This window comes from Artemia franciscana, chromosome 11 (genome assembly GCF_032884065.1).
Source record: "Artemia franciscana chromosome 11, ASM3288406v1, whole genome shotgun sequence".
NCBI classification, from domain to species: Eukaryota; Metazoa; Arthropoda; class Branchiopoda; order Anostraca; family Artemiidae; genus Artemia; species Artemia franciscana.
Genome location: NC_088873.1, coordinates 27444312 through 27470336, shown reverse-complemented (window position 1 = coordinate 27470336; position 26025 = coordinate 27444312). Strand labels below are relative to the sequence as shown.

General features: G+C 33.3%; 1 protein-coding gene and 1 pseudogene across 3 annotated transcripts; one reads left to right on the top strand and one right to left on the bottom strand.

The window, feature by feature from the left end:
- Positions 1 to 945: 945 nt before the first annotated feature.
- On the bottom strand, positions 946 to 25674 carry LOC136033036 (probable inactive protein kinase DDB_G0270444). 3 transcript variants are annotated; one of them, XR_010618841.1, is made up of 2 exons: positions 25551 to 25674; positions 946 to 1160 (listed from the first exon to the last, which is right to left on the bottom strand). XR_010618841.1 is itself a non-coding variant. In XM_065713598.1 (2 exons), the coding sequence occupies exon 2, from the start codon at positions 3064 to 3066 to the stop codon at positions 2338 to 2340; it is 729 nt and encodes a 242-aa protein (XP_065569670.1). In that variant the 5' UTR covers positions 3067 to 3452; positions 12765 to 12845; the 3' UTR covers positions 2255 to 2337. The 3 variants fall into 3 exon arrangements, 1 of the variants encoding a protein (XP_065569670.1); XR_010618840.1 differs by lacking the exon at positions 25551 to 25674 and adding an exon at positions 12765 to 12845; XM_065713598.1 differs by lacking the exons at positions 946 to 1160; positions 25551 to 25674 and adding exons at positions 2255 to 3452; positions 12765 to 12845.
- Positions 5726 to 20026, top strand: LOC136033037 (uncharacterized; annotated as a pseudogene).
- Positions 25675 to 26025: the final 351 nt, after the last annotated feature.

The following is a 26025-nucleotide window of genomic DNA, read 5'->3' as shown; positions in this document are numbered from 1 at the left end:
CCTAAGATAACCTTTGAAAATAATTGTGTTATAAAAATGAAACTTAGCTAAATAGAACTGCTGCTTAAGTAAGTTATAACAAAACTGTTTTCAGCTTCACAACTTTGCTCAATCCCAGTTTATGGAGTTTTGAAATCTAGAAATACATTTCCTAAAATTTGAGATTTAAAAATCAGGACAAAGTTAACATATAAGTTTGACAATACCTTCCCTGAGTATTCTTTCAGATTGGTTACTGAAAATTTTCTTTCCCTATCTTACCCACATTCCAAGATAGAAAAAGTGGCTAAACCCGAATTTTACTAACTTGAGTAAAATTCTACAGAAGCTACTTTTTACTATCTTGGGAAAAGGGCTAGCCTATGTTAGGAAAATTAAACTTTCAGTAATAAATCCAAGGCCAAAAATATAATCTTAGAAGGTATTACCAAGTTACTTTGTTAATTGTCTTCTAATTAATAAGTCTTAAAGAATTTCCTATTTGACAATTCAATACCTAGCCCATTATAATTTGACACAATAGCATTCTACAATAAATTTAGATTGAGTAAAGTTGTGAGGCTGATGATACATTTCTTGTGCCGCTTTTCAGGATGGCCAAAAGTGGCTTTTGTAGAATTTTGGCAAGGCTTGAAAAAATCTTGATCTGAGTATTTATGTTGCTATTTGCATGTTTTGTGCACATTTTCAATGTTGCATAGTTAAACCAAGCTTGAATAATAATAAAAAAAAAAAAAATACCTTGAAATCCCCTTGTCTAAAGCAAATCTCCCAATTAGGATATTCTCAAAATATCAGGTTTGAAACTAGCTTGGAACAAAGATCATCCTTGCTATTTGCTTGTTTTAAGCCTTGACTAAAACTGGCAACAAGGCAGAAATAATATTATATATTAATATTCTGCAGGTTTGTTAAGTCAGGGAGCCTTTTAGCCCTGAGACACACTTGGCGTTTTCTACAAACCGTTTATTAGAGAAAGCAACATAAAACAAGGATTAAAAGGTTCTTATCCCAGCTGTTGAGCTAATGCTTGTTGATTCTAACTGCTTGGTTATGGCCTCCTCTTCAATACTCTTCAATTGTAATACCTGTTCACATAGATATTTGAAATGCATATCTTTGAAATTGTTAGCCGCTCTCTCAGACCAATCAGCTCAAGACTAAAAAATAACCAACACTTAAACAATCTTATATTGTATATAAATATATCTTGTCTACATGTATTATCTGTAATAAATCTATAAATATCTTTTGCATAGAAAAAAATATTTAGAGAAGCAATATGCAAATGATGAAGTAGGTATGAGAAAAAAGGAAAATTCTTTTTAGTTTTTATTTAAGTAAACACTCATCAGAAGATTAAGAGCAATGGAAGGACGTGTGTAGCTGTGCTGGACAAACAGTAAAACAAAACATCAATTGAATGCAGTAAAGAATAAGTAACTGAACAAAACCAACAATCATCTTAAATATTTAAGGTACGTAAAAATAAAGTTGCTCAATATTATACATATATATAATAATTTATCAATCACATAGTCAGCATATATTATTAATGAAATATATTAATGCATATATAAAGACAAAATATATTAAAGGAAAAATTAATCTGATGTTAGGATTAAATACCCCAAAAAGCAACAAAAGCTAGTTGCATAAAGGACCATAAAACAGGTGCAAAAAATAAGCAGGGCATGAATAAAGAAAAGAGCCTTTGCTAAATTAAAAAAAAACAACAAAAAACAGATGCAGATGCAGATTAATTGCTTGTTCTAATGATAGTTTGTTTCATTAAAGCTAGACATAGTTGATTTAAAAAAAAAACATAAGACACCAAAAAAATAGTCATTCATACACAGTTACTTATTAATTACATTGTTAGTGTTTATGACATATACTTTTAAAGAAAACAAAGCCCCTACTTTCAGACATAAACACTTCAAAAGCAATAAAAAGTCAATTATATGAATGAGCAAGAAAAGGGTACAAAAAATAAGCAAGCTATGAATATAGAAGAGCTTTTGCTGAATTAAAACAAAAGAAAAAAACAAAACAAAAAAACAGGTGCATATTGATTATTCATGCTAATGAAAACAGGTTTCATTAAAGCTAAACATAGTCGATTAAAAAAAAAAAAGAAGACAAAAAATAGTCATTCATACACAGTTATTGATTAATTATATTGTCAGTGTTTATGACCAGTACTTTTAAAGAAAATAAAACCCCGATTTTCAGACATAAACACTCCAAAAGCGAGCTTCTTGAGGGGCTATCTTACGAAAATGTAAGCCTAATCCAATGAGAAGTAGCTGAAACTTGAATGTATATCAAACTTTATTAACACGAACCACTAAATGTGCAGCAATTACAAAAACAGTTGCACACTTCAAAGCTTTTATTGTTTATTTCAAACCTTTCCTTGACTGCTTCGAACATTTCCTTGACTATTTCAAAGCTTTTCTTGTCTATTTCGAACCTTTCCTTGACTTCTTCGAACATTTCCTTGTCTGTTTCGAAGCTTTTCTGGTCTATTACGAACCTTTCCTTGACTTCTTCGAACATTTCCTTGTCTATTTCGAATCTTTCTTTGTCTATTTTGAACCTTTCCATGACTGCATTGAACATTTCTTTGTCTATTTCAAAGCTTTCCTTGTCTATTTCGAACCTTTCCTTGACTGCTTTGAACATTTCCTTTTCTATTACAAAGCTTTCCTTGTCTATTTCGAACCTTTCCTTCACTGTTTCGAACATTTCCTTGTCTATTACAAAGCTTTTCCTGTCTATTTCGAACCTTTCCTTGACTTCTTTGAACATTTCCTTGTCTATTTCGAATCTTTCTTTGTCTATTCTGAACCTTTCCATGACTGCTTTGAACATTTCGTAGGCTATTTCGAAGCTTTCCATGTCTTTTTTGAACCTTTCCTTGACTGCAATGAACATTTCTATTTTTATTTCGAAGGTTTCCTTGTCTATTTCGAACCTTTCCTTGACTTCTTTGAACATTTCCTTGTCCCTTTCGAAGCTTTTCTTGTCTACTTGGAACCTTTCCTTAACCTCTTCGAACATTTCCTTGTCTATTTAAAAGCTTTCCTTGTCTATTTCGAACCTTTCCTTGACTTCTTCGAACATTTCCTTGTCTACCTCGAAGCTTTCATTGTCTATTTTGAACTTTTCCTTGACTTCTTCGAGCATTTCCTTATCTATTTCAAAGCTTTCTTTGTCTATTTCGAACCTTTCCTTAACCTCTTCGAACATTTCCTTGTCTATTTCAAAGCTATCCTTGTCTATTTTGAACCTTTCCTTGACTTCTTCGAACATTTCATTGTCTATTTCAAAACTTTTCTTGTCTATTTCGAACCTTTCCCTGACTTCTTTGAACATTTCCTTGTCTATTTCGAAGCTTTTCTTGTCTATTTGGAACCTTTCCTTGATTTCTTTAAACAAGTCCTTGTCTAGAAATAAGAGATTTCCACATTAATTAATTTTTTTATCAAGCTCTAAAGGAAAAAAAAGTCTGGCCTACTCATTCAAAAAGTCTCAATGAAGCCATAGTACTTTATTCATAAAAAAATCCGCCCAACTCTGTTGTTAATATGCATTTTACTACTATAAGAAAACAGTATTGGCTTTCAAAGAGGTTTTCTTGGTCATTTTTAATCAGCACCGACCAGATTCACACAAACGAATTGGTCTGACGAAAGAGATATCTACATTCCCATCTTTCATTACGCTTGAATCATATTGGCATCCGTGGTGTGGTGCCTCCCCCCTCTGAGATTTTTTTTTCTAGATCCACCCTTAGCCCAAGCTGAAAATTCTGGAGCACAGGAGAGGAACCATTTTGCAAAAAAAAAAAATGCAATAATAAACCTTCCCACATAAAATATTCTTCCCAAAAGACACTTCCCATCCAGACACCGCTTGCCACGTACTAAACCCGTTCCTATATTTTTCCCCTTCTGTTGCTTTATCTCCAGGTATGAAAAAGCCTTTGTCCCCTTCATTACTGATAAAATAAATCACTAGTTTTCCTTTTTTTTTCTTTTGTACTGGTTTTAACCAAGTTCTATGTTCGTCCGATTCTTTTCTTCCCTCTTCCTTATTTATACGTCCTCTTTTAAACCTTTTAACGCTAATTTTATCTCAATCTTTTTTAGTTTTCATTTGGTTTTTACCTTTTTAACTTTCTGATATTTTGCTGCTTAATGTTTTTTTACTAGTGAATTTTGTCTTTCTTATGCTGTTTTTTTTGGCATTGTTTAGCCAGTTCTTAGTTGTTGTGCTAGAATTAAGATTTTTTTTTTTTGATTTTTTCTATTGAATATCAGTGTATCAGCTCTTTGCTAGTTCTGAATATCAGAAAAAAGCAAAAATGGCATCATCAGCCAGCTCACCAACAAGGCTCGTTAGCCAATGTGTATTAGGCTCTCCCCTTTTAACGTGGCTTGACAGTTTGAGCATAATTTATATACATCTGTTACTCAAATCAAATCAAAAATAACTAAAAATAGCTGTTACATCAACCAAAAAAAAAAACAACAGATTCTACAATATTTAAGCTGTAAACAGTTGAGTACTAACTGTAGAGACCCCTCAAAATAGAAAATAACAAATCAATTATTTGTAAACAGTAATATGAATAATTTTCTTCATTTTTGTATCATCAATCTAGATTCTTATCTTGCATTTAATAGAGCAGCACCGTTAGCATGACGCCATATTCAGTGATAAAATTATTTCAAGTTGTCTTAGCACCATGGCAATGCAAATATTATGACGTCATCTTGGAAAACATCATAAGAATAAAGATACCATGACGTCAGTTTTGCTTTATAACTTCGGCCTCCCACTGGTTGCAATAAGTTAAGATAAAAATGACGCTGCGAAACGTAATAAAAATTGTTATTCCAGTCTCGGCTGCTGGATTAGCTGTATGGTATGGGGCAAAGAGGTACACAAATTTGGCGAGAAGGAGCAACTGAAAGAAATCAAGGCACATTCTAATGGAAAGACAGTGATTGGTTTATTTGAAAACTGGCTGGGACCTGCAAAAAAGGAGAGGGGGTGTGAAAAAGACATGCCAAGTTTACGCCCAGCAAGCTTAGATACAGAAAAAGAAAGCTTTGAAAAAGACAAGGAATGGTTTGAAAAAACCAAGGAAAGATTCGAAAGGGACAAAGAAAGGTTCGAAAAAGACGAGGAAAGGCTTGAAATAGACAAGGAAAGCTTCGAAATAGACAAGAAAATGTTCGAAGCAGTCAAGGAAAGGTTCGAAATAGACAAGGAAAGTTTTCAAATAGACAAGGAGATGTTCAAAAAAGTCAACGAAAGGTTTGAAATAGACAAGGAAAGCTTCGAAATAGACAAGGAAATGCTCGAAGAATTCAAAGAAAGGTTTGAAATAGACAAGGAAAGCTTTGAAATAGACAGGGAAATGTTTACAGAAATCAAGGAAAGTTTCAAAACAGACAGGAAAAGCTTCGAAAAAGACAAAGAAATGTTCATGGAATTCAAGGAAATGTTCAAAATAGACAAGGAAAGCTTCGAAATAGACAGGGGAATGTTCGAAGAAGACAAGGAAAGGTTCGAAATAGACAAGGAAAGCTTCGAAATAGACAAGGAAATGTTCGAAGAAGTCAAGGAAAGGTTCGAAATAGACAAGGAAAGCTTTGAAATAGACAAGGAAATGTTTGAGGAAGTCAAAGAAAGGCTAGAAATAGACAAGGGTAGCTTCGAAATAGACAACGAAATGTTCGAAACAGTCAAGGTAAGGTTCAAAATAGACAAAGAAAGCTTCGAAATAGACAAGGAAATGTTCAAAAAAGTCAAGGAAAGGTTCGTAATAGACCAGAGAAGCTTTGAAATAGACAAGGAAATGTTCGAAGCAGTCAAGGAAAGGTTCGAAAAAAAAACAAGAAAAGCTTTGAAATAGGCAAGGAAATGTTCGAAGAAGTCAAGGAAAGGTTCGAAATAGACAAGAAAAGCTTTGAAATAGACAAGGAAATGTTCGAAGCTGTCAAGGAAAGGTTCGAAATAGACAAGTAAAGCTTCAAAATAGACAAAGAAATGTTCGAAGAAGTCAAGGAAAGGTTTGAAATAGAAAAGGAAAGCTTCAAAATAGACAAGGAAATGTTCGAAGCAGTCAAGGAAAGGTTCGAAATAGACAAGGAAAGCTTTGAAATAGACAGGGAAATGTTTAAAGAAATCAAGGAAAGGTTCCAAATAGACAAGAAAAACTTCGAAATAGACAAGGAAATGTTCAAAGAAGTCAAGGAAAGGTTCGAAATAGACAAGGAAAGCTTCGAAATAGACAAGGAAATGTTCGAAGCAGTCAAGGAAAGGTTCGAAATAGACAAGGAAAGCTTCGAAATAGACAAGGAAATGTTCGAAGAAGTCAAGGAAAGGTTCGAAATAGACAAGTAAAGCTTCAAAATAGACAAAGAAATGTTCGAAGCAGTCATGGAAAGGTTCGAAATAGACAAGGAAAGTTTTCAAATAGACAAGGAGATGTTCAAAAAAGTCAACGAAAGGTTTGAAATAGACAAGGAAAGCTTCGAAATAGATAAGGAAATGCTCGAAGAATTCAAAGAAAGGTTTGAAATAGACAAGGAAAGCTTTGAAATAGACAGGGAAATGTTTACAGAAATCAAGGAAAGGTTCCAAATAGACAAGAAAAGCTTCGAAACAGACAAGGAAATGTTCAAAGAAGTCAAGGAAAGGTTCGAAATAGACAAGGAAAGCTTCGAAATAGACAAGGAAATGTTCGAAGCAGTCAAGGAAAGGTTCGAAATAGACAAGGAAAGCTTCGAAATAGACAAGGAAATGTTCGAAGAAGTCAAGGAAAGGTTCGAAATAGACAAGGAAAGCTTTGAAATAGACAAGGAAATGTTCGAAGCAGTCAAGGAAAGGTTCGAAATAGACAAGGAAAGCTTTGAAATAGACAACGAAATGTTCGAAGCAGTCAAGGAAAGGTTCAAAATAGACAAAGAAAGCTTCGAAATAGACAAGGAAATGTTCAAAGAAGTCAAGGAAAGGTTTGTAATAGACCAGAAAAGCTTTGAAATAGACAAGGAAATGTTCGAAGCAGTCAAGGAAAGGTTCGAAAAAAAAACAAGAAAAGCTTTGAAATAGGCAAGGAAATGTTCGAAGAAGTCAAGGAAAGGTTCGAAATAGACAAGAAAAGCTTTGAAATAGACAAGGAAATGTTCGAAGCTGTCAAGGAAAGGTTCGAAATAGACAAGTAAAGCTTCAAAATAGACAAAGAAATGTTCGAAGAAGTCAAGGAAAGGTTTGAAATAGACAAGGAAAGCTTCAAAATAGACAAGGAAATGTTCGAAGCAGTCAAGGAAAGGTTCGAAATAGACAAGGAAAGCTTTGAAATAGACAGGGAAATGTTTAAAGAAATCAAGGAAAGGTTCCAAATAGACAAGAAAAACTTCGAAATAGACAAGAAGTCAAGGAAAGGTTCGTAATAGACCAGAAAAGCTTCGAAACAGACAAGGAAATGTTAGAAGAAGTCAAGGAAAGGTTCGAAATAGACAAGTAAAGCTTCAAAATAGACAAAGAAATGTTCGAAGCAGTCATGGAAAGGTTCAAAATAGACAAAGAAAGATTCGAAATAGACAAGGAAATGTTCGAAGAAGTCAAGGAAAGGTTCGTAATAGACCAGAAAAGCTTCGAAACAGACCAGGAAATGTTCGAAGAAGACAAGGAAAGGTTCGAAATAGACAAGTAAAGCTTCAAAATAGACAAAGAAATGTTCAAAGAAGTCAAGGAAAGGTTTGAAATAGACAAGGAAAGCTTTGAAAACAAACTACATGCATGGACAACCAATATACATATTAACTGCAAGGGGCCATACGTCCCAAATAGTAAAATTGAATTTTCAAGGCAAAAATTGCCCTAGCTCTTTAAATAGCGATACTACAGAGCTTCCCATATTTATTTGGTGCCCTAGAAGGAAAAGAAACATACACCAGCCCACTCCAACCAACAAGTGAATTGACAAACTTATCAAATTTAATGCACTAAGGTCTCGTAATTCCTACTATCCCCACTTAGGACTCTAACCCGTATAATCCCCTACGTAAGACTTTAACTCCTACAATCCCTTTATGAATAAGTTCCCCTCACCAGACCCCATACCTGAGGAAGGTAATTGCATAACTCTCTGACATAACTCCCTATCGCGTGCCCCATGTGCATCTTTAGCTTACCAACAGGCATTCCCTCCTTTGCCATATAGTTAATTCAACAACCATTCCACCCCAAAAGTATACAATAATCAATGATCTTAAAATAATAAATTTTCCTCAGTACTTGCTTAAACAGGCCAAGTATAAACCATCTAATAAATTTGGAAAGTTTGTTGAAAAATTTATTGCGGAATAACAGGTTCGCAATCTAAGCCTGTGTTTTGACCCTAAGAATAAAATTTTTCAACAATTGACCTGGAAATGGTCATTGAACATTGAACAAAATATTGAAATATGTTGAACGAAACTTTCATACAAATAAGAAAATTGCCTTGTTACTGACCGTTTCACATCAGTTACTTATCCTGACACACAAGTTCACTGGTTCCCCGATATATAAGCTACAAAGCAAATTGGACTACTTACCAAGATGCCATTAATATCTAAAATCCCATATTTTCACCCAAAACAATATTATATTCGTAACTTCTCGTGCAAGTATTATGAAGTAGAATAATTATATTTAAATAGCTTAGGTTCTTGGGATAATTATTTTTTAATTTAAATATTAATAAATATTAGTTTTGCAAGATTGTAGTATACCAATTTATAACAAAGGTACATTAAATACAGAAACAACTTAAGAATTGAATACCCTTGCTGAATAAATTCTCTGCAAAAAGTGAAGTAATGGTTTTCAATAGCCTTGGGAAGCTTGATGTAATTAAGTCAAAGGGACCAGACAGTGTTCATCCACATCTTCTTAAGGAGTGTTGAAAAGCTCTCAGTTACCCCCTGTGCATGCTGCTCTGGTTATCTCTTTAAAGTGGGGAACTACTGCATGATTTGAAAACATCTTATTTAACCCTAATCTATAAAAAGGGACAAATAGACTCTGCAGAAAATTATTGTCCTATAAGCATTACTTAAACAGTTGTTAAGGTGCTTGAGAGATTTGTTAACAAAGCTTTAATTGAACATCTTGAGGTCAATAACATCCTCTCCTCATCACAACATGGATTCAGATCTGGTAGAACTGTGGACACTAAAACATATGAATTAGTGACTCCACAGCCTGATTAGGGTCTTCCTGTCAACATGATTCTTCTTGATCTGTCCAAAACAATTGACAAGGTTTGTTGTGAATTCCTCATAATCAAACTGAAGGCTGCAGATGTCAATGAAGGTGTTGTACAGTGGTTTATGGGCTTCCTCTCTGAAAGATCACTGAGTGTCAGAGTTTTTGATTCACAAGGAACTCCTCATTATTCTTCTCCCAAAACTGTATTAAGTGGCATGCCCCACGGCACTATTCTTGGACCAACACTTTTCAACTTCTTATGTTAACAATCTACCAACCCTTCTTTCAAATCTTGTTACCCTTTATGCTGATGACTATAAACTAGTTGGAAAAGCAGCTACTCCCTCTGACCAGCAATCAATTCAAACAGATCTTGACAGTCTAGGAAGATGGGCAAATAAGTGGCTCCTTACTTTTAATATTGACAAATGACATGTCATCCATTTTGGCAAACACAACAAGCATCATAAGTATTTCCTTCAAGGCAACTTCCTTTCTGCTGATTCTGATGAAAGAGATCTTTGGGTTTTTGTTGATCACCAATTAAAGTTTAGCAGCCATGCTAAGTCTGTTTCATCTTCTACAAATAAATCCCTTGGTATCATAAAAAAAACCATCTCCAGCCAACACCCAAGAGTTCTTATGAAGTTATATAAGGCACTTGTACAACCATGTCTGGAGTTGAGAATGTCATTGGTAGCCAATGACAAAAATACTTTTTTGAAACATAAAGGCTTATAGAGATAACCATCAAATAATAGTCAATTAAAACTCATTAGTAGCCTTAACAAAAAAAATTATTACAAATAGTCAAGTGACAACAAGCGTCCTCGTTAATTGTGGTCAAAGCCAAATTTGTACCAATTTACTTTGCAATATTTTTAATTATCATTCCCACACTCCTTTTTGGCACATTCTTGATTCGCTTCTTACTCTTGAATAAATTTAGTGGCACCAGACAAATTAACTTTTAACAAAAATCGTCTTTAATGTAACTATAACTTGCGTACCTAACAGACATTTACATTTGGCATCGAATCCAATTTGTTCAAGTAAAATTAGGACTCGTAATTCTACTCGAATAATAAACCTTTTGAAATTATTGTCGGAGAATTTACCCGATAGAGTAAAAGCTACTTATTATTCACACTAAAAATTCCCTAAAAACCCCATCCAATCCTCCCCGTAATATTAAGGTCGCGCTTAAATACTTTTTCAATATCAATTTTCTTAGTTACTAATTCCAGCTTTATTGATTAATTATCTAATTTCCTCCGTAATTATGGCCAAAGCAATTATAGACACAGAATTTATTTCAATTATTCACGCCAAAGAAAATATCAAATATTCGGCCGCAATGTTAGTCCAAGACGAAAAGAAATATACGCAGAAAGCTGGTACCTAAATTATGATTTGACAAAATTTAAACCTCACACGTATAAATTTGGGCTAAAATTAGCAAACAGCCCAAAATATTGACCCGCAAGAGGGGAAGTAAAAAACGAATATTCGAAGAAAAGCAAAAAAGTGAAGAACTTAACAAGTTTACAATTAACAATAAGAAAATTACAAAAAAAATTTAATATCTGCTACTGGTTTTGCAAAAGCCCAACCCAAACAGACCTCTTTTAGTTGATAAATGTAAAAACCCAAAAATATGCCATAAGATCGAAGAAAATATAAATTGTACTAAGTACGAAGGGGTACATCATCCATTAGAGGAAATCAGGCACTACGCAAAGTTTTTATATGACCCAAGCGCACAAGAATATGCCTTACAGGGCGATAAAATTTTCTTGAAACGAAAAAAATCTAAACAATCAAAAAAGGACGCATACAAAAACATGTTGCCTTCCAAAAAATTTTAAATTCTAAAGTACAAAATATTATTTTTAGATCCGTAAGCAGAAGGAAACCAAATCAGGTCAAAATCCACTCAACTAACCGCTTATACTAACCGGGGAAATGTCGTATAAAAGTACCTTATACAATACAGGTCCTAATGTTCAAAGACCCCTAGAATTCGTCCAAAACCACAAACCCTCAAGACGAGACTTTTGGCTTCCAAATAAAACCTTCTAACAAACTTTAAATAGCAACGAAGCGTCATGAAAGAAATATTTATATCTGATAATAAGTAATTCTATATAACTCTTAACTTTGTTGTCTATTTAGAAAGTAGATAAGCAAACTTGTCAAAAAAAGCCTTTTGTTCTGTGTGATGTGGGCTTATCAATGCTTCAAGTTATCTAGTACTTTTTTGAAAACGTAAGTTACCAAAAAAGCTGGCTTTTAAGACAACTTTTGTTCCAGGCTAAAAAATTATACAGCCTAACGAATAAAATAATTATTATGTTTAAACATAATAATTAATACTCATTTATAAGAAATACTTAAATAATCTATATTTTGAAAACTTCTACTGAACCTTATCTGTTTACATCAAGGGTCCCAGATTAAATTTTACTGCATTGACCGTCCAGTTAAAGCTTTGGATATGCCTACAAGCGCGTCAATTGGGGAGTAAAAGAGGGAAGACTTGCTTCCAACTACTCACTTTGAAAAATACCTTCTTCGGTATTTTCACTGACTCTCTCCCCAATGTTTTAAAAGAGTTGACCCACCTGTATGGCTGTTCGTCATCTTGACGGGGAGGAAGGCGTAGACCCGTGATAACAAATAACAGATTAATGCATTAGTCTCCAATAGCTAATAGTCTTGAAAGGTACTTGAATAGTAAGAAATGCGAGAAAAAATCTCATCAGAATGAAGACCGAAAATTGCTTAAAACTAAAATAAAAATATTAACAAAAAACTCAAAAAACAAAACACTTATCTTAAACCTAGGCCCGATTATTTTTTTTGCAATTCAAATCAGTCCCCAGTCCCCAAATCAGTCCCCAGTCCCCAGATAAAGAGCAAGGTCTCAATTTTATGGAACAATATAATTAAAAAGGACGCAAGTCTGTCAAAAACAATAATTAAACAAACTTCCTTCCGTATTACATTGAAAATGATTCATCTGAAAAATAACAACGAAGTTGAACCCAATACCTAAGCAAGCTTGGCAAAAGCATAAAGTAATGTAAGTAAAAATTGTAAAAATAATCAAAGTTGATCCTTTTTAACTTTAATTATATTTCACGTGCATAATCTTAAGCAAATAAATTAATCATAGTTCCTGCATACCCTTTAAAAAAAATATATATATATATAAATAAATAAATTTAACGATTCTTGCGATAAACAGTAAAATAGAATATTCCTAATTATTTCAGAATCCAAAAAGACCTATAAATATGAGCGAAATAGCCACTTTTATAACAAGGTGGAATGTCATGACGTAAATAAATAAAACCTTCCAAACCTCCCCCCCCACAAGATAATTCAACTTACCTTAAAGAACTAAATTCTACTTTATGGCGAGATAATAAAGGGTAAAATAAAAAAAATATATATATTAAATTAGAATAAGGATAAAAACTTACGCTAAGTCATATCTAAGATTTCTTTAGATTCATCTAAAGAATCTAAGATTCATATATAAGACTTTCATCTGATAATTAAACGTGACCATCCAAAATATTTATATATACAGTCAAGGATTAAAATCCAGTTTTCTTATATAAGTCATTGCCAACGAGAGAAAAAAACCCGGAAGACTAGTCACATCCATACTTATCTGTAACATGGCATCCGCATAATTAATAAAAAAAAAAAACTTGAATAATGTTCAACAGACTAGGTAATTGCGTTAGGAAGGTGTTTCTACCTAATGGAAAAATGCGTTTTTTTTCTTTGTTCAATCAAATTGAAAATGACACGCTTACCTATTTCTCGACTATCCTAAAATTCTGTATAGGGGAAAACTTAATGAGAACAAGTATTTTATGCGCCGTTCACAAAAGCGCCGCAATCCGATGCGCTATGTCCCGTAAAAGACAAGCTTAAGTGAAAAATATTTAATGTGCCTCTACGCGCTGCGCTATGTGCCGCATAAGACTAAAATTAGACGCGCTGCAAAAAAAGAAAACAAAAAATATTTTTTTAATAAATTTGTGTTTACCAAACTACACTATGCGCTGAAAAACTGTGCATACAGTAATAAAGTAATTTAATTTCCTTTTAACCTAAACAAATTAATACCATACTGTTTCTCAATAATCTTCGACGGAGTAGATATTACCCCGTGATAGCTGACCTCATTAGCAAGTCTTATTAAAGAAAACAAAAATTCTCCTTAAAATCATAGGCCAAAAATTATTTTTCAGAAACCTAAATGAAACAAAAATGCTATTATTTTAAACTATAGGCTATAATGAACAACATGCTTAATATACATCTGTGTATGCTTATTGGTATATATATAATTTTTCTTCGCCTACAAAATTTTAGAAGCCAGAATAGTTTATATAACTTCGTCTATAACTCGGTTTGAAAAGTGTGATTTATAACAAATATTTTTTTGAAAGCAAAAGGAAAAGAGGGGAAAGTTGTAAAAACAAATAAATTTTTTTAATTTTTTCTAATAATTTAACTCTTCTTAAATGATTATGATACAATCACTCCTCAATTATGAGACAATGTAAGACCATAAATATAAAGAAACTAATAACCTACGACTTATCATTTAAACTAGGCTAAAATTCGACCGAATTTAAATTAGTGGTTAAAATTTTTTTTTATTTTTACCAATTAGGCTACTTAATTTTGAGCTGGAAGGAGTTAAAAATACAAAAGAACGCTAACTTATCGGAGGTAACATTATACATCAATATGACACCCTCAGCCAATTGTGCTAATTATTTCCCAAAGTGCATACCAAGAAAGCTGTGATCTTCGAGATAAAGTTACTAGGCCTTATAATCTTATTATGTAATAACAAACCCTCGTTTTAAGCTTTAGACTATATTAAGCCATCTGTAATTGGATTTAAACTAGATTCAAATTTAAACCATAAATCAAAAATTTTGGTAACAAAATAGGGCAATAAATTTCTACTCCATAAGAAATTAGTAACTTAAGCTTTAGGCCAGATGCAACTATGCATCTGAAAATTTTGCCTACCGCCCTGTAACCAACATGGCTATATATATGAAAATAATAAAGGTTTGGCACAAACTACGAATCTTATTTATACTAATCACTGAAATAACTTTTCTCGAAATAATGAAGTTGATAACAATATTGATGACCCTGTGCGTCCATTCCAACACACAAGATATCATAAAACATGGAGTGATTTTCAAGCATGAAAACTCACTTCTGACCAGTAACAACGCGTGGAAAATATTTATGAAACTAGACCCTAAACCATTCGAAACTTTATTCCAACAAGTAATACGGCTAGAGAAGAATACCTATGACTTAAAGGAATCAATTTTTCAATTTCTAAAATCGGGCAAGGGACTGCAAGCAAGCAAAAGCAACCACAAAGAAAAGAAAGATATACCTTCCCCTACCTATCCCAAAGTCAAAATAAAGAAAATAGTTGATGATTTTGATGCAAAAATGGCCGAAATTGATAAAGCTATAGGACTCAGAAAAGCCATTGAAAAAAAGAAAAAAGAGATCAACTAAACTAAAACTCTATATACTATATACTCTATATAATCTATATACTCTATAATCTATAATCTATATACTCTATATACTAAATGAAAACTAAAACTCAGATACCGATAAAGAGACCCAAAACATAATTAAACCAATTAAGACCCAACTTAGACAAGGAAAATTTTACGATGGACAATATGCATTATTAAACGAATTGCCCACAGTATGGAATTTCTTCAAAGAACTATGGAATGGAGCAAAACAAGATATCGACGCAGAGAAGAAACCCGTACAAGGAGAAATAAATTTGTCTGAAATAAAGCCAACAGAAGTTGAAAAGAAAGATATAACAAATATTTCCCCAAACACACAACAAACCGCTGCAATTGAAACCCAAACAACAAACATTGTATCTGACCTTGTAACACGAACAAAAAAATACCAGAGATAATAAGGGGTATAGAAAATATTGAAGTAGGATCAAACTCCACCAATGGTACCAGCAAACCAAAATACAAATTTAAATGTCAATACTTCTGTAGAATGATAAACGTTATAACAGAAGCTACCAAAATAAACACGACCTCCCATATTCCACATCTTCTAATACCGAAGAAAACACAAACGAATTAATGGAGATTTCTAAAAGCACCTCAAGGAAATATGAAACGACTACCTTCTGGAAGTACAATACTCAGAACGAGGAAACCACAGCAGAAACTGAATTTACTCCAACAACGATCGAAACTGAACATACCCCAATAACAGAAATGGAAGAAACATTCCCCACATCAAACCCCCCGATTACTGACCCACAACCAATAGAGTTAGACACCTCAATGTCAGAAATTACTACAGAAACTGTCCCTAGTGTACTAATACCAAGTAGAAATGATGAAATTTTAATAACAGTAAGGCAACCATATCGATCAACTAGCTTAATATGGACGTCAACGTAAAGAGGCAGAATACAAGTTAGATGGCAAATCCCTTTCGTTGACACCGATTATAGCAGAACAGAATGCATGGAAGGGGACAAAAAATGCCAAGATGAAAACCACTGGAGAGAATGTTGGACTATAGACGGTAAAAAAAACTTGCGCACGACTGGCCATGGCTGACGAACCAGCGAAGAATGAATTAGAACCCCTCCCGGAATTAACCATGGAAAATGCTCATAAGATATCAACCCATCAGGCATTCCTCATTCTATATAGACAAAGATTGGAAGCATTATTTGAACTATTCAATACAGAAATACAAAAACTCAAACTAAGCACAACACGTATATTTGAAGTATTTTTCCGTAGGTGTAAATATAAAAGATCAACAAGTTTAATCCCAATAGTAGGGGAGCTTGCATCTCGATTATTCGGTTTGTCAACCGAAGAAGATTTAAATATATTAAGAGATAATGTTAAAAGGCTCAACACAGCCATGAATACAACACTCCATGTACAAAAAATACAAGCAAGTATCGCCAACTATCAAAAATACAAAATTGAGGCCATATCCAAGAAAATCTCAAGAACAGTCAACACAATGAATTATTTAAAAAATGAAGGAGACAGAGTAATCTCCGATTCCAGCCTAACAATGGTGTCACTCGACATTGTTATTATGTCTTTGTTGAACTTAGCTACTGATGTCAGTAAATTTGAATTCGCGTTATTTGAATTAACAGGAGGATCCCTTTCTTACGACTTAATAGATCCCTCTGACCTTAAGAACATCCTAAGCGAAATAAAAACTCACTTAACATTTGGTCACCACTTACCGGTAGAACCAGAAGTAGCTAACTTGTTTTTATATTATACCAAACTAAAGGTGCATATCACCGAAATTAATGAACAACTGTTTGCTGTCGTTACAATCCCACTAATTAATCAACAGTCCATATATGATCTATACAAAATATCTACTTTTCCCATTAATATTAAAGAAACCAACTCCTTCATGAGCATTACGCATGAAGCAGAATATATGCTAATTGATTAAGACAGAAGAAAATATGCACTAGCTAATGCACAGGATCTAAAAGAATGCGTCTCTTTTAAAAATTTAGTCTGCCAACTACCGCTACCTATATATAATGTAAAAAGCGGATCATGCATGTTAGATCTCTTCCTAAGGGAATCACAACAACAAGATATTCCTAACTCAAGTGATGCTTTAGTAGGAAGTACAAAAAGGGAAATCTTCATTAATTTACGAAATGACTTATGGCTGTTTACAGTACCCAAAAAGACAGTAGGAACTTTATCCTGCTACAACAATACAGAAAAGATTGACCCCAGTTATCGAACTGAAATACTATTACAGGACGTTGGAACAATAACAATAAAACAAGGTTGCCGACTCGTGACAAAGGAAACAACTGTACAAACACCTTTGATCACAGCTAGCACAAATGTTATGAGCCCAAAAATAATAAATTTCCAAGGAATAAATTTGTCTTATATAATACCGAACATGAACAACGAAGATTCAAAAATATCAATATGGCCCAAGATAGAAAAAATTAAGGGTACTATGCAGTTAGCAAAAATAAAAGAGGCATTAGACCTATAAATACCGTTGTTCACGACCGAAGACCAAAGATTAAAGTACGTGGAAAGTCAATATGGATTATTCTCACCAAATTCGTGGTACAATATAATAATCACAATATTTATGGTATTTCTTATATCGCTAACAATAAGAGCACTACTCACAGTAAACTATGGAAAGCTCTTGAGACGAAAAAAGATACAAAACGATGCAATTGGTGCACACGAAATGCATCAATTGAACCCTACAGCTCCTGATGATATTTAAGCCATTATAAAGGGAGGATATAACAGTACAGGAAAATCGAGGTCTTTTTCCCGTATATTCATATATCCCGTCCCTACCTTAATAAATATTGTTGGTGTAATCCAGCTAAAAGGCTAAGATGCCATTTAATTGTATTTCTTTTTGGCACAATTACATCAAAAATATAAATATTTGGCAGAAAATTGTTATGTAAAATCTAGACCTTTGACAAGTTTAATCACTTGTTCCTTTTTAATATAAACAAGAGAATGGAGGTTGTCTCTTGTAATTTTCGGTATTGTGTTCCAAAACTGAATATGTCTAATACATGACAATAGAAAGGCTATGACGCTATAAAAAGACGTTAAATTTCTACAAAGTCTTGCGTTGGGAGTATAAAGAATTAGAAATATACAAAAAAAACCTCCAAATTAATCATGTGCACAATTATCGCTTTTAAACAGCATTACTTGTTTAATCATATAATCATATACTTATCATATACTCAATCATCCTTGAAACAAGTGCAATTAAATGTCACAATAATTAATGTTATTTACAATGTTCTATACCATCGCTTTCGTAATTATATACTATCATTGTTATTCTGTTTAATAACCATATGATTCTGCCTAGAAATTTTTATTACAGAATTTGGCATACTCTTGACATTGGCCGACGATACGTCACGGTCAAAAAACTGGAAAACACCTATCATGATTCATCAACCGCCGAAGAATGCCCGAAAACACCTGATTCAACCAGAGAGCTATCACCCACATGACACCTCAAATAGCGCCATCTATCGTACTACAATCATTTTCATCTTTCTGACTGAACACCGTAGACTAGAGAAGACGTAACATCCAGCCAGCGGGTACAACCACAAAATACCCACGAAGACACCATAGATGATAACCTAATTCAACATGGAGACCCAATATCAGCAACATCACAGACCTAGATGAAGATTTAGAACAAAACATTCTAATTCCTAATTTTATAAACTTTGGAATCAACTACAAAGTAAGGCTTTAAATACTACTTCAGGTGAATGAATTAAAGACAATAAGAATAACGCTTAAAATGCAGAAGAGAGCGGGAAAGGGACGGAAGAACCGTAGTACCAGCGGTACTTTTGTACTTAAACTGCTGGGGATAGGTGTTCCAAGTCCTGCACTTCCCATTTTGTAAAAGCGTAATAACAAGACAGACTTTACAATTGCTAAAATTTTAAGCAACAAAAACGCTTACGGGTGATAAATTAAAGAATGACTTTAGTTTAATCAGTAAATAGGGCAAGGACACGAGAATTGTGATTGGTGTAAAAATAATATTCAAAAAAAAAATAGTGAACAATTAAAAGTGCCAAATAGTGAATTAATAGTTTAAATTGAATGAAAGTACAAGTGGTAATTCTTTTTTATATAATGTTGTATATTTTACACTTTATTGTAAGAATACCTGGGATCAATTGAAAACTATATAAATACAAAAAAAAAATTCAAATAAAAGACAAACAGTTGGAATCAGGTATTCGCCTATAAACCTTATTCATGTCAAGTGATGTATTAATGTAATTCAAGTGTAAGGTGTAGGTTCAATACAAGGTATAGGAATATATACGTTTTCTTTCAATATTCATTTTTTTGAGGTGAGAGAATTAAAATAAAAATATTTTTACAATAAGAAACTATAAGAAAGATAAAATTTAAGGACAAGGAATGTTTTGATTGACGAGGACGTCAATCTACAGCGGGATAGGGGATATGTGATATATGGACCAGCAGCCCCCCCCCCTTCCCCCCTTACAGAACTCAAAATCAAATCTCTCATTCGTTCACTTTACAAGGTTTGAAAATAAGAATGTCTTATACATATAAAGATTTTAAAGTGTAAATTCATTATCTCATAGGATTTGTGCTTTTTGGCACAAGTTTTATAGCAAGCAAAAAATGATAATTTTTACCTTTGGTACAAATCTTATAGCAAGCAAAAAATGATACTTTTTAGACTATCAAAATTGGATTCAAACTTTTGAGTAAAGCCAATTAGAAACCAGATTTCTATTTCTGGTCTGGTCAACAAACTAGAGGTGAAAACCCTCGTAGTAATAAATCTTTTGCAAGGAGGTTAGGCCATATGTTGGATAATTAAAGAAGAGTTGTATTGCAACATTTCTGAGGTCAGTCTACCCAGTGCTTAATTTAGAAATCTGGGTTGATTCTGGATATATAAGGTAGACCAAAAGCTAGGAGTATTATTCAGTATTAATTCAGTCCTGATTCAGTCTTTATTCTGTACTCAGTCTTTGATGCGCATTATACTGCTATCTCTCATTGAAGTCATTTTACCTGAAGTTGTATATGAAGTAAGAAATTAAAATTATTGTCAATAATTGTGTTTGTCTTTGAGTCAAGGTACCAGGTACAGTTCCTATTGTCTACTGCATCATTCCCAAGGGAATCTGCCCAACTCGGGAGACCTGAACGTCATGATAATGATTTTGTCTCCATAGTTATAGAGACTTGTCAATAGAACCCTCTCAGTCTATGTCCCTTAACTATAAAGCTCCCATGATATAAACCAACTTAACTTTACAAGAAACCCCCCCCCCGTAACAGATGCACTTCTAGAATTAGCATTTCTAAGTGCTCTAAACTGGATACTATGCTGCTTTACAGCATTGTTTCCAGTTTAGAGCACTTAGAATGAAACTAAACATATACCCAGAATATAAGGAAACATATTTAGAAAACCATTCTTACTTCATAATATGGAAAATAGTCCTAGTTAACATATTTCGAGAGGGAGAACCTTTATTTTCACTATACTTCATAATATGGAAAATAATCCTAGTTAGCATATTTCGACAGGGAGAACCTTTATTTTCACTATTTTCCTTGTATTTTCAGTTTTTATTTATATTTATAAATACTTGTATCTATTCTCTAAGTCTTGAAAATTGTTTGTAAGCAAACACACAAGTGCCATCTAAGTAATCCAACTTAATGTAAATTATCAGTATTTTGCTATTAAAATGTTTTAGGTAGATGGCACTAATGGTGTTTAAGTATGAATATAAATTATTGGAAAATCTTGTTGAATATATATTCATTATTTGGATTTCTATTAAAAATAATTGTACAAACAATGAAAGAAGTGAAGGTAAAATTTTTTCCCATGCAAAATATGGTAGCTAGGATTATTCTGCTTATCATGAAGTAAGATTTGTTTTCTTAACTTGTTTCCTTATGTACTGGACTAACCCAATACTTATACCAAAAATTCTCTTCAACTACAGTTTATTCAAAATTATCTCATCAGCTAAGAAGTTTTAAGTGGTTTATCCTAACCAGAGTCCACACTCAATTATTTTCCTCAAAAATCACATTCTGCACTTTGGAGCAAAATTAAGGTCCATACTGGATCTGTTGGGCTCTATTTATTCTAACTGTTGAATTGTCAATGGTTGTAATAAACTCTCTGAAGATATAGTTACTGCTGAATTTGTTCTTGAAAATTTTGCCTGGCATTCTGATGATTGCCTTATTAACAAAAAAGCTTTTGTTGTTCAAACATTATTACAGCTACAGTCAAAACTATCCTTGACCTGCATATGGTTAATCCTACTAGAGCCAGTTAAGTTTATGCCCCAAAATACACTCCTTATAAAGAATTGACAAGCATCAGGCTAATGGAATGAATTCTAAGTAATACAGGGGTTTTGTCACAATAATGAGGCAAAACAATTGTGCAGCTGATGATTTGATACCTATTCTTAGCTTTTTATGCTAACTATAATAATTCATTTTTAACCTGCTACAAAACAATGAAACAGAAGTGGAGTATTAGGAAAAAAGAAACCCAAAGAAACTTCAATATGAGACAAATATAATGCACAAAAATTAACTACAAAACAATCATATTAGTTGGTGGAAACAACCCAGAGAAAAAACAGCATTAACTACTAAAACAGTATTTAATCTTTTGAATAATCCGGAAATATTGATAGCACCATATTTACTAACAATGACATGATTATGGTAAGAACAAGGCAAATAAAGTAGGTACTTCAGGTACCAAAAGTACATCACTTGAATTGTTTTCAGCTGCTTCTTCTGGAGCAGTTGATACATATCAGATATAAATAAAGCACAGTTGTCACAAAATGTACTATAAAGACAGGCAAGTGCTCTACATGAGTAATGACCACAATTAATGGCAATTTTCCTGTAGCTTGTCTGAAGCTTTTATTTAATGTTGACAAGAGCTTTTACATAGAGCCCTGAGAACATACAGCAAATATGGATACCAAGCTGCTTAATAACATTTGCACAATGAATTGAAGAAGATCCACATGGCAGTGCAATACCAAAGCTGGAGATTTTACATTGAATGGTAGGTACTAACATTTATCAATATTCAGAGTTAATCTAATATTAGAAAAAAGACTAGAAACAAGATCAACTGAGTTGCCCAGGCCTATTTTGTTCTGCTGATCAACAATATATCATCTGTGTAAGCAACATCAGAGATATCAGTATAGGCTAGAAAACAGGTAGATTTGATATTAGTCAACTCATGGTGAATGTACATTTTGAATAAATATGTGGATATTACTCCACCTTGGAAAAGGCTTCACCTAACAGGGATATTTTCAAAGACATGTGGCTGCATCTTCAATATATCATAAGAATCACCATACCAAAAATACAACAATAAATGATTGACAGATTAACTCCTGATGCAGCAAGAGGGTGCCAAAGCTTAGCATGGCAAACATAATCAAATGCTTTAGCTATATCAATTGTACAAATTTGAAGTTCATGACCTTTGGTCTGAGTAACCTGCAATAGAGTAGCCAGTGCACAATGAGCTTCTTGACAACCAGCATGTGATTTGACTCCAAGCTGTTTCACATCAAGCTTTCAGTTTCTATTGATATGGGGTAGAAGAATATATTCAGATACCTTACTTAGATAGCAGGCAACTGTAATTGCTGTGTAAGAATTGCACTTCTCAAGGTCTTCTTCATTTCAGTGATTTTCTATTTCACCATCACTGATGATCAACAAAGGGTATACATGATACAACAAGAGAAGAACCATTGTGTTGCTTTTTGCATAGATGGTGTTTAAATATATGAAGAATGAAAGATTACACAATCAAAGAAAAGTTCAGAAATACTTGAAATTTTAAAAACCATTTTGGATTCAGGGAACCCTAACAATTGCTGGTTGACACTATTTTTTTTTTTTTTTTACTGCTTTAAAGGTAAAACCATTGTCTGATCAAAGGTGAGCTGTGTTTGTCGAACAGATATTAGGCGCTCAAAGATCAAACCTCTAGGATGTGGATTGGAGGATTCCTTGGCAAAAGTAGAGAAGAAAAATACTTTTGTACATAGCCTTTTCTGAACTAAACATTACAATAACAAAGGAATTGGCTATTATCATTCAGTTCTCTATTTAAAACTGTTTGCAAATAGACTAGTCTTGGCTAGTAATATCCTAATAGGCTACTACTATTAAATCATTAATGCATCTAACTGCTTAAAGCCAATGCAATTGCAAAATAATTGTTGTAAGTGCCCAGGTTAGTCCAGAACATAAGGAAACATGTTGAGAAAACCATTCTTGCTTTATATTATGGAGAGGAATTCTATTTAAAATATTTATCAGGGGAGATCCTTTGTCTTCACTATTTGGATTGTATTTCTAGTTTGTTTTTTTTTTTCATATTTTTAAATATTTACATCTATTCTCTAAGTCTCCAAAATTGTTTATAAGCAAACACCCAAGTGCCATCTAACTAATCCAACTTAACCTAATTTACCAGTAATTGGCTATCAGAAGATTTTAAGTAGATGGCACTGATGATGTTTAAATATGAATTTAAATTATTTGAAAATAGAAAATCCTGTTGAATACATGTCCATTGTTTCCTGTGGTGGCGCAGTGGATTTGACCTTAGCTTGGTAATACGGGACCCAGAGATCAAATCACACTGCAGGAATGCACTGCAGGGCTGATGCAGGGACCTTAGTAGTCAAGAAGCGTCGTTAATTCTTAAATAATAAATAAATACATGTTCATTGTTCAGGATTTCATGAAAAAAAAATTGTACAACAGTGAAAGAAGAGTGAAATTTTTCGCCCCTGCAAAATATGTTAACTAGAATTATTCTGCATATCATGAAGCAAGATTTGTCTTCTTAACATATTTCCTTATGCTCTGAGCTACTTATACCAAAAATTTTATTCAACAACAATTAATTCAAAAATTCTCTCATCAGCTAAAACTTTTTAAGTGGTATATCCTAACTAGAGCCACTCAATTATTTTCCTCTAAATTACTTTTTGTTGGCATATTCTTTATGTAACCACCCCTCCCACCAACTTAGAACCCAAGCTTCACACTGCATATATGAGAGGAGCTGTCCACTCCTAAATCCCTTGCTTTTCATGCTAAAAATTCTTTGTACTCTAAGAAAGCTTTTTATTCCAGTTAATGGCCATTGGGTTTCAGAAGTTGTTCTTAAAGGACTGGGGAAAAAGTCAGACTTTAGCACAAAGAACAAGGGATTAAGAAAGGGCAGCTATATAAGGATATATGGAATAATTTCTGTTTGTCATAAGTTTTAATGTTGCTCCCTACTTTTTGTTGAAAAATTTGTTTTTCATTTGGTTTTAGATTGTTTTTCAAATAATGCATGGAAATTTACCTCCCTCCTACATGAAAACCCTACCATATAACACAATCCTATTGAAAATGACTGCTGTGTAAATCCTGCCAAAAAATTCTATAGACAATCCTAAGAAAATTTAAACAGAAAAATAATTTATGTTTAAATGAGCCCTCTATCAATCTTGTAGGATGATTGGTTCAATACCATCATCCCTGGGAAAAATAGTAAATAAAGATACATCCGTGATCTTTTGTCCAGCAAAAAATACAAAATTGTATATTTTTGTAGATAGGAGCCTGAAACCTCTACAGTAGACTTCTCTCATACTAGGCATCATTACTAGGCTTCTTCTCTCATACAGTAGTGTCCCTTATGTATAGTTTGTTGCCAAACTGTTTGATAATTGTACTGAGTAGCCTAAATATATATTTTTCATGAATGTTATGCTTTGCATTTGATTCACCTAACCCATTGCTATTTTACTAGGCTTCAGCTTTTGGCTATATTTGAGAGAGTGAAGTTATTTTTAAATTAATAATATTTTATACACCCTTCAAAAGTAGCGCAAATAAATTTTGAGATTTGATAAACCAGCACTTTCGATAAATAACATGCATATAATAAATACATATCAGTACCATTATTTTCCCGTGAAATACATTCAACTTTTACTCTAAACAAAACAGAAATTGTAATATTTACAGTATTGATGGTACATTGGGGGGGGGGGGGCAAATAATATTTACAGTATCGAGGGTACAGCAGGGGGGCAAAATCTATGTTTGCACCTCCCCCCTCCTTCCAAAAAAAACTTATCCAGCTCTGAAAAAGCACAATCCTTAGCAGTCTGTCAGTCTTCATGTGTAAAATGCGGCCTGGCTATCCTAAATTTTCTGTCATTATAGCCCTGGAAAGTAGACGAGAATTAAACCAAGTTTATTGTACAGCCTTTTCTTTTATATAAGGTCAGTCATATGAGTATGGTACCTAAAACTAGGATATGAGCACTGATTTTGAGTACATTGAGACTTATCTACACTTTTATGGCTTTTAATTGGCCTGCCTCATTTAGTATCCAATTTTGGATTTGGACATAAACCTTTCAGTTATGCCTAACAAAATGGCTATCTCAAAATTTTGATTGGATGTCTCTAATGGTAGGGCATGGAAGAAGGTTAATTACCCTCCAACTACATTTGATTCATCAAAAGTGGTCTGGAACTTCAAATTACCAATCGAATGAGTCCCCTCTGAAGTTTTGACAACAACTCCTTCCATAGAAAGCACCTTGGTGAAAAAATAATACATATGGACAACTTTGCTTTTACTTAATCAGTGCTACTGTACTGCTTATGAGAAATTTCTCAAAGGCGTAAAACGTCGTATTCTTGTTCAAAAATGGTCATTTGAATTAAAAAAGTGAAATCCCATACCCTTTACAAGCTCCCTCCTTCCAAAAAATAATGACTCTGGATTGATGCCTGGCTGACCTCTCTTCATTTGGCAAATCTATTTTATGCCAAGCGTGCAATACAGGTCTCAAAGGGGGAGGGGTTGAAAGGTCCCCTTTGATTGCATAGATGGTGGTTTTAGTAGAGAAGACGTTCGATTTTATGTATCAGTATATTGTGAAAAAAGTTGTTCTTAAACATAAATAGACTTTTTGCCATGCATTTAAGAAACTTCAAATTCTTCATTATCTCATGG

Coding starts and splice junctions, on each gene's coding strand:
- LOC136033036 (XM_065713598.1), bottom strand. CDS start 3,066: ATGTTCGAAGAGGTTAAGGAAAGGTTCCAAGTAGACAAGAAAAGCTTC.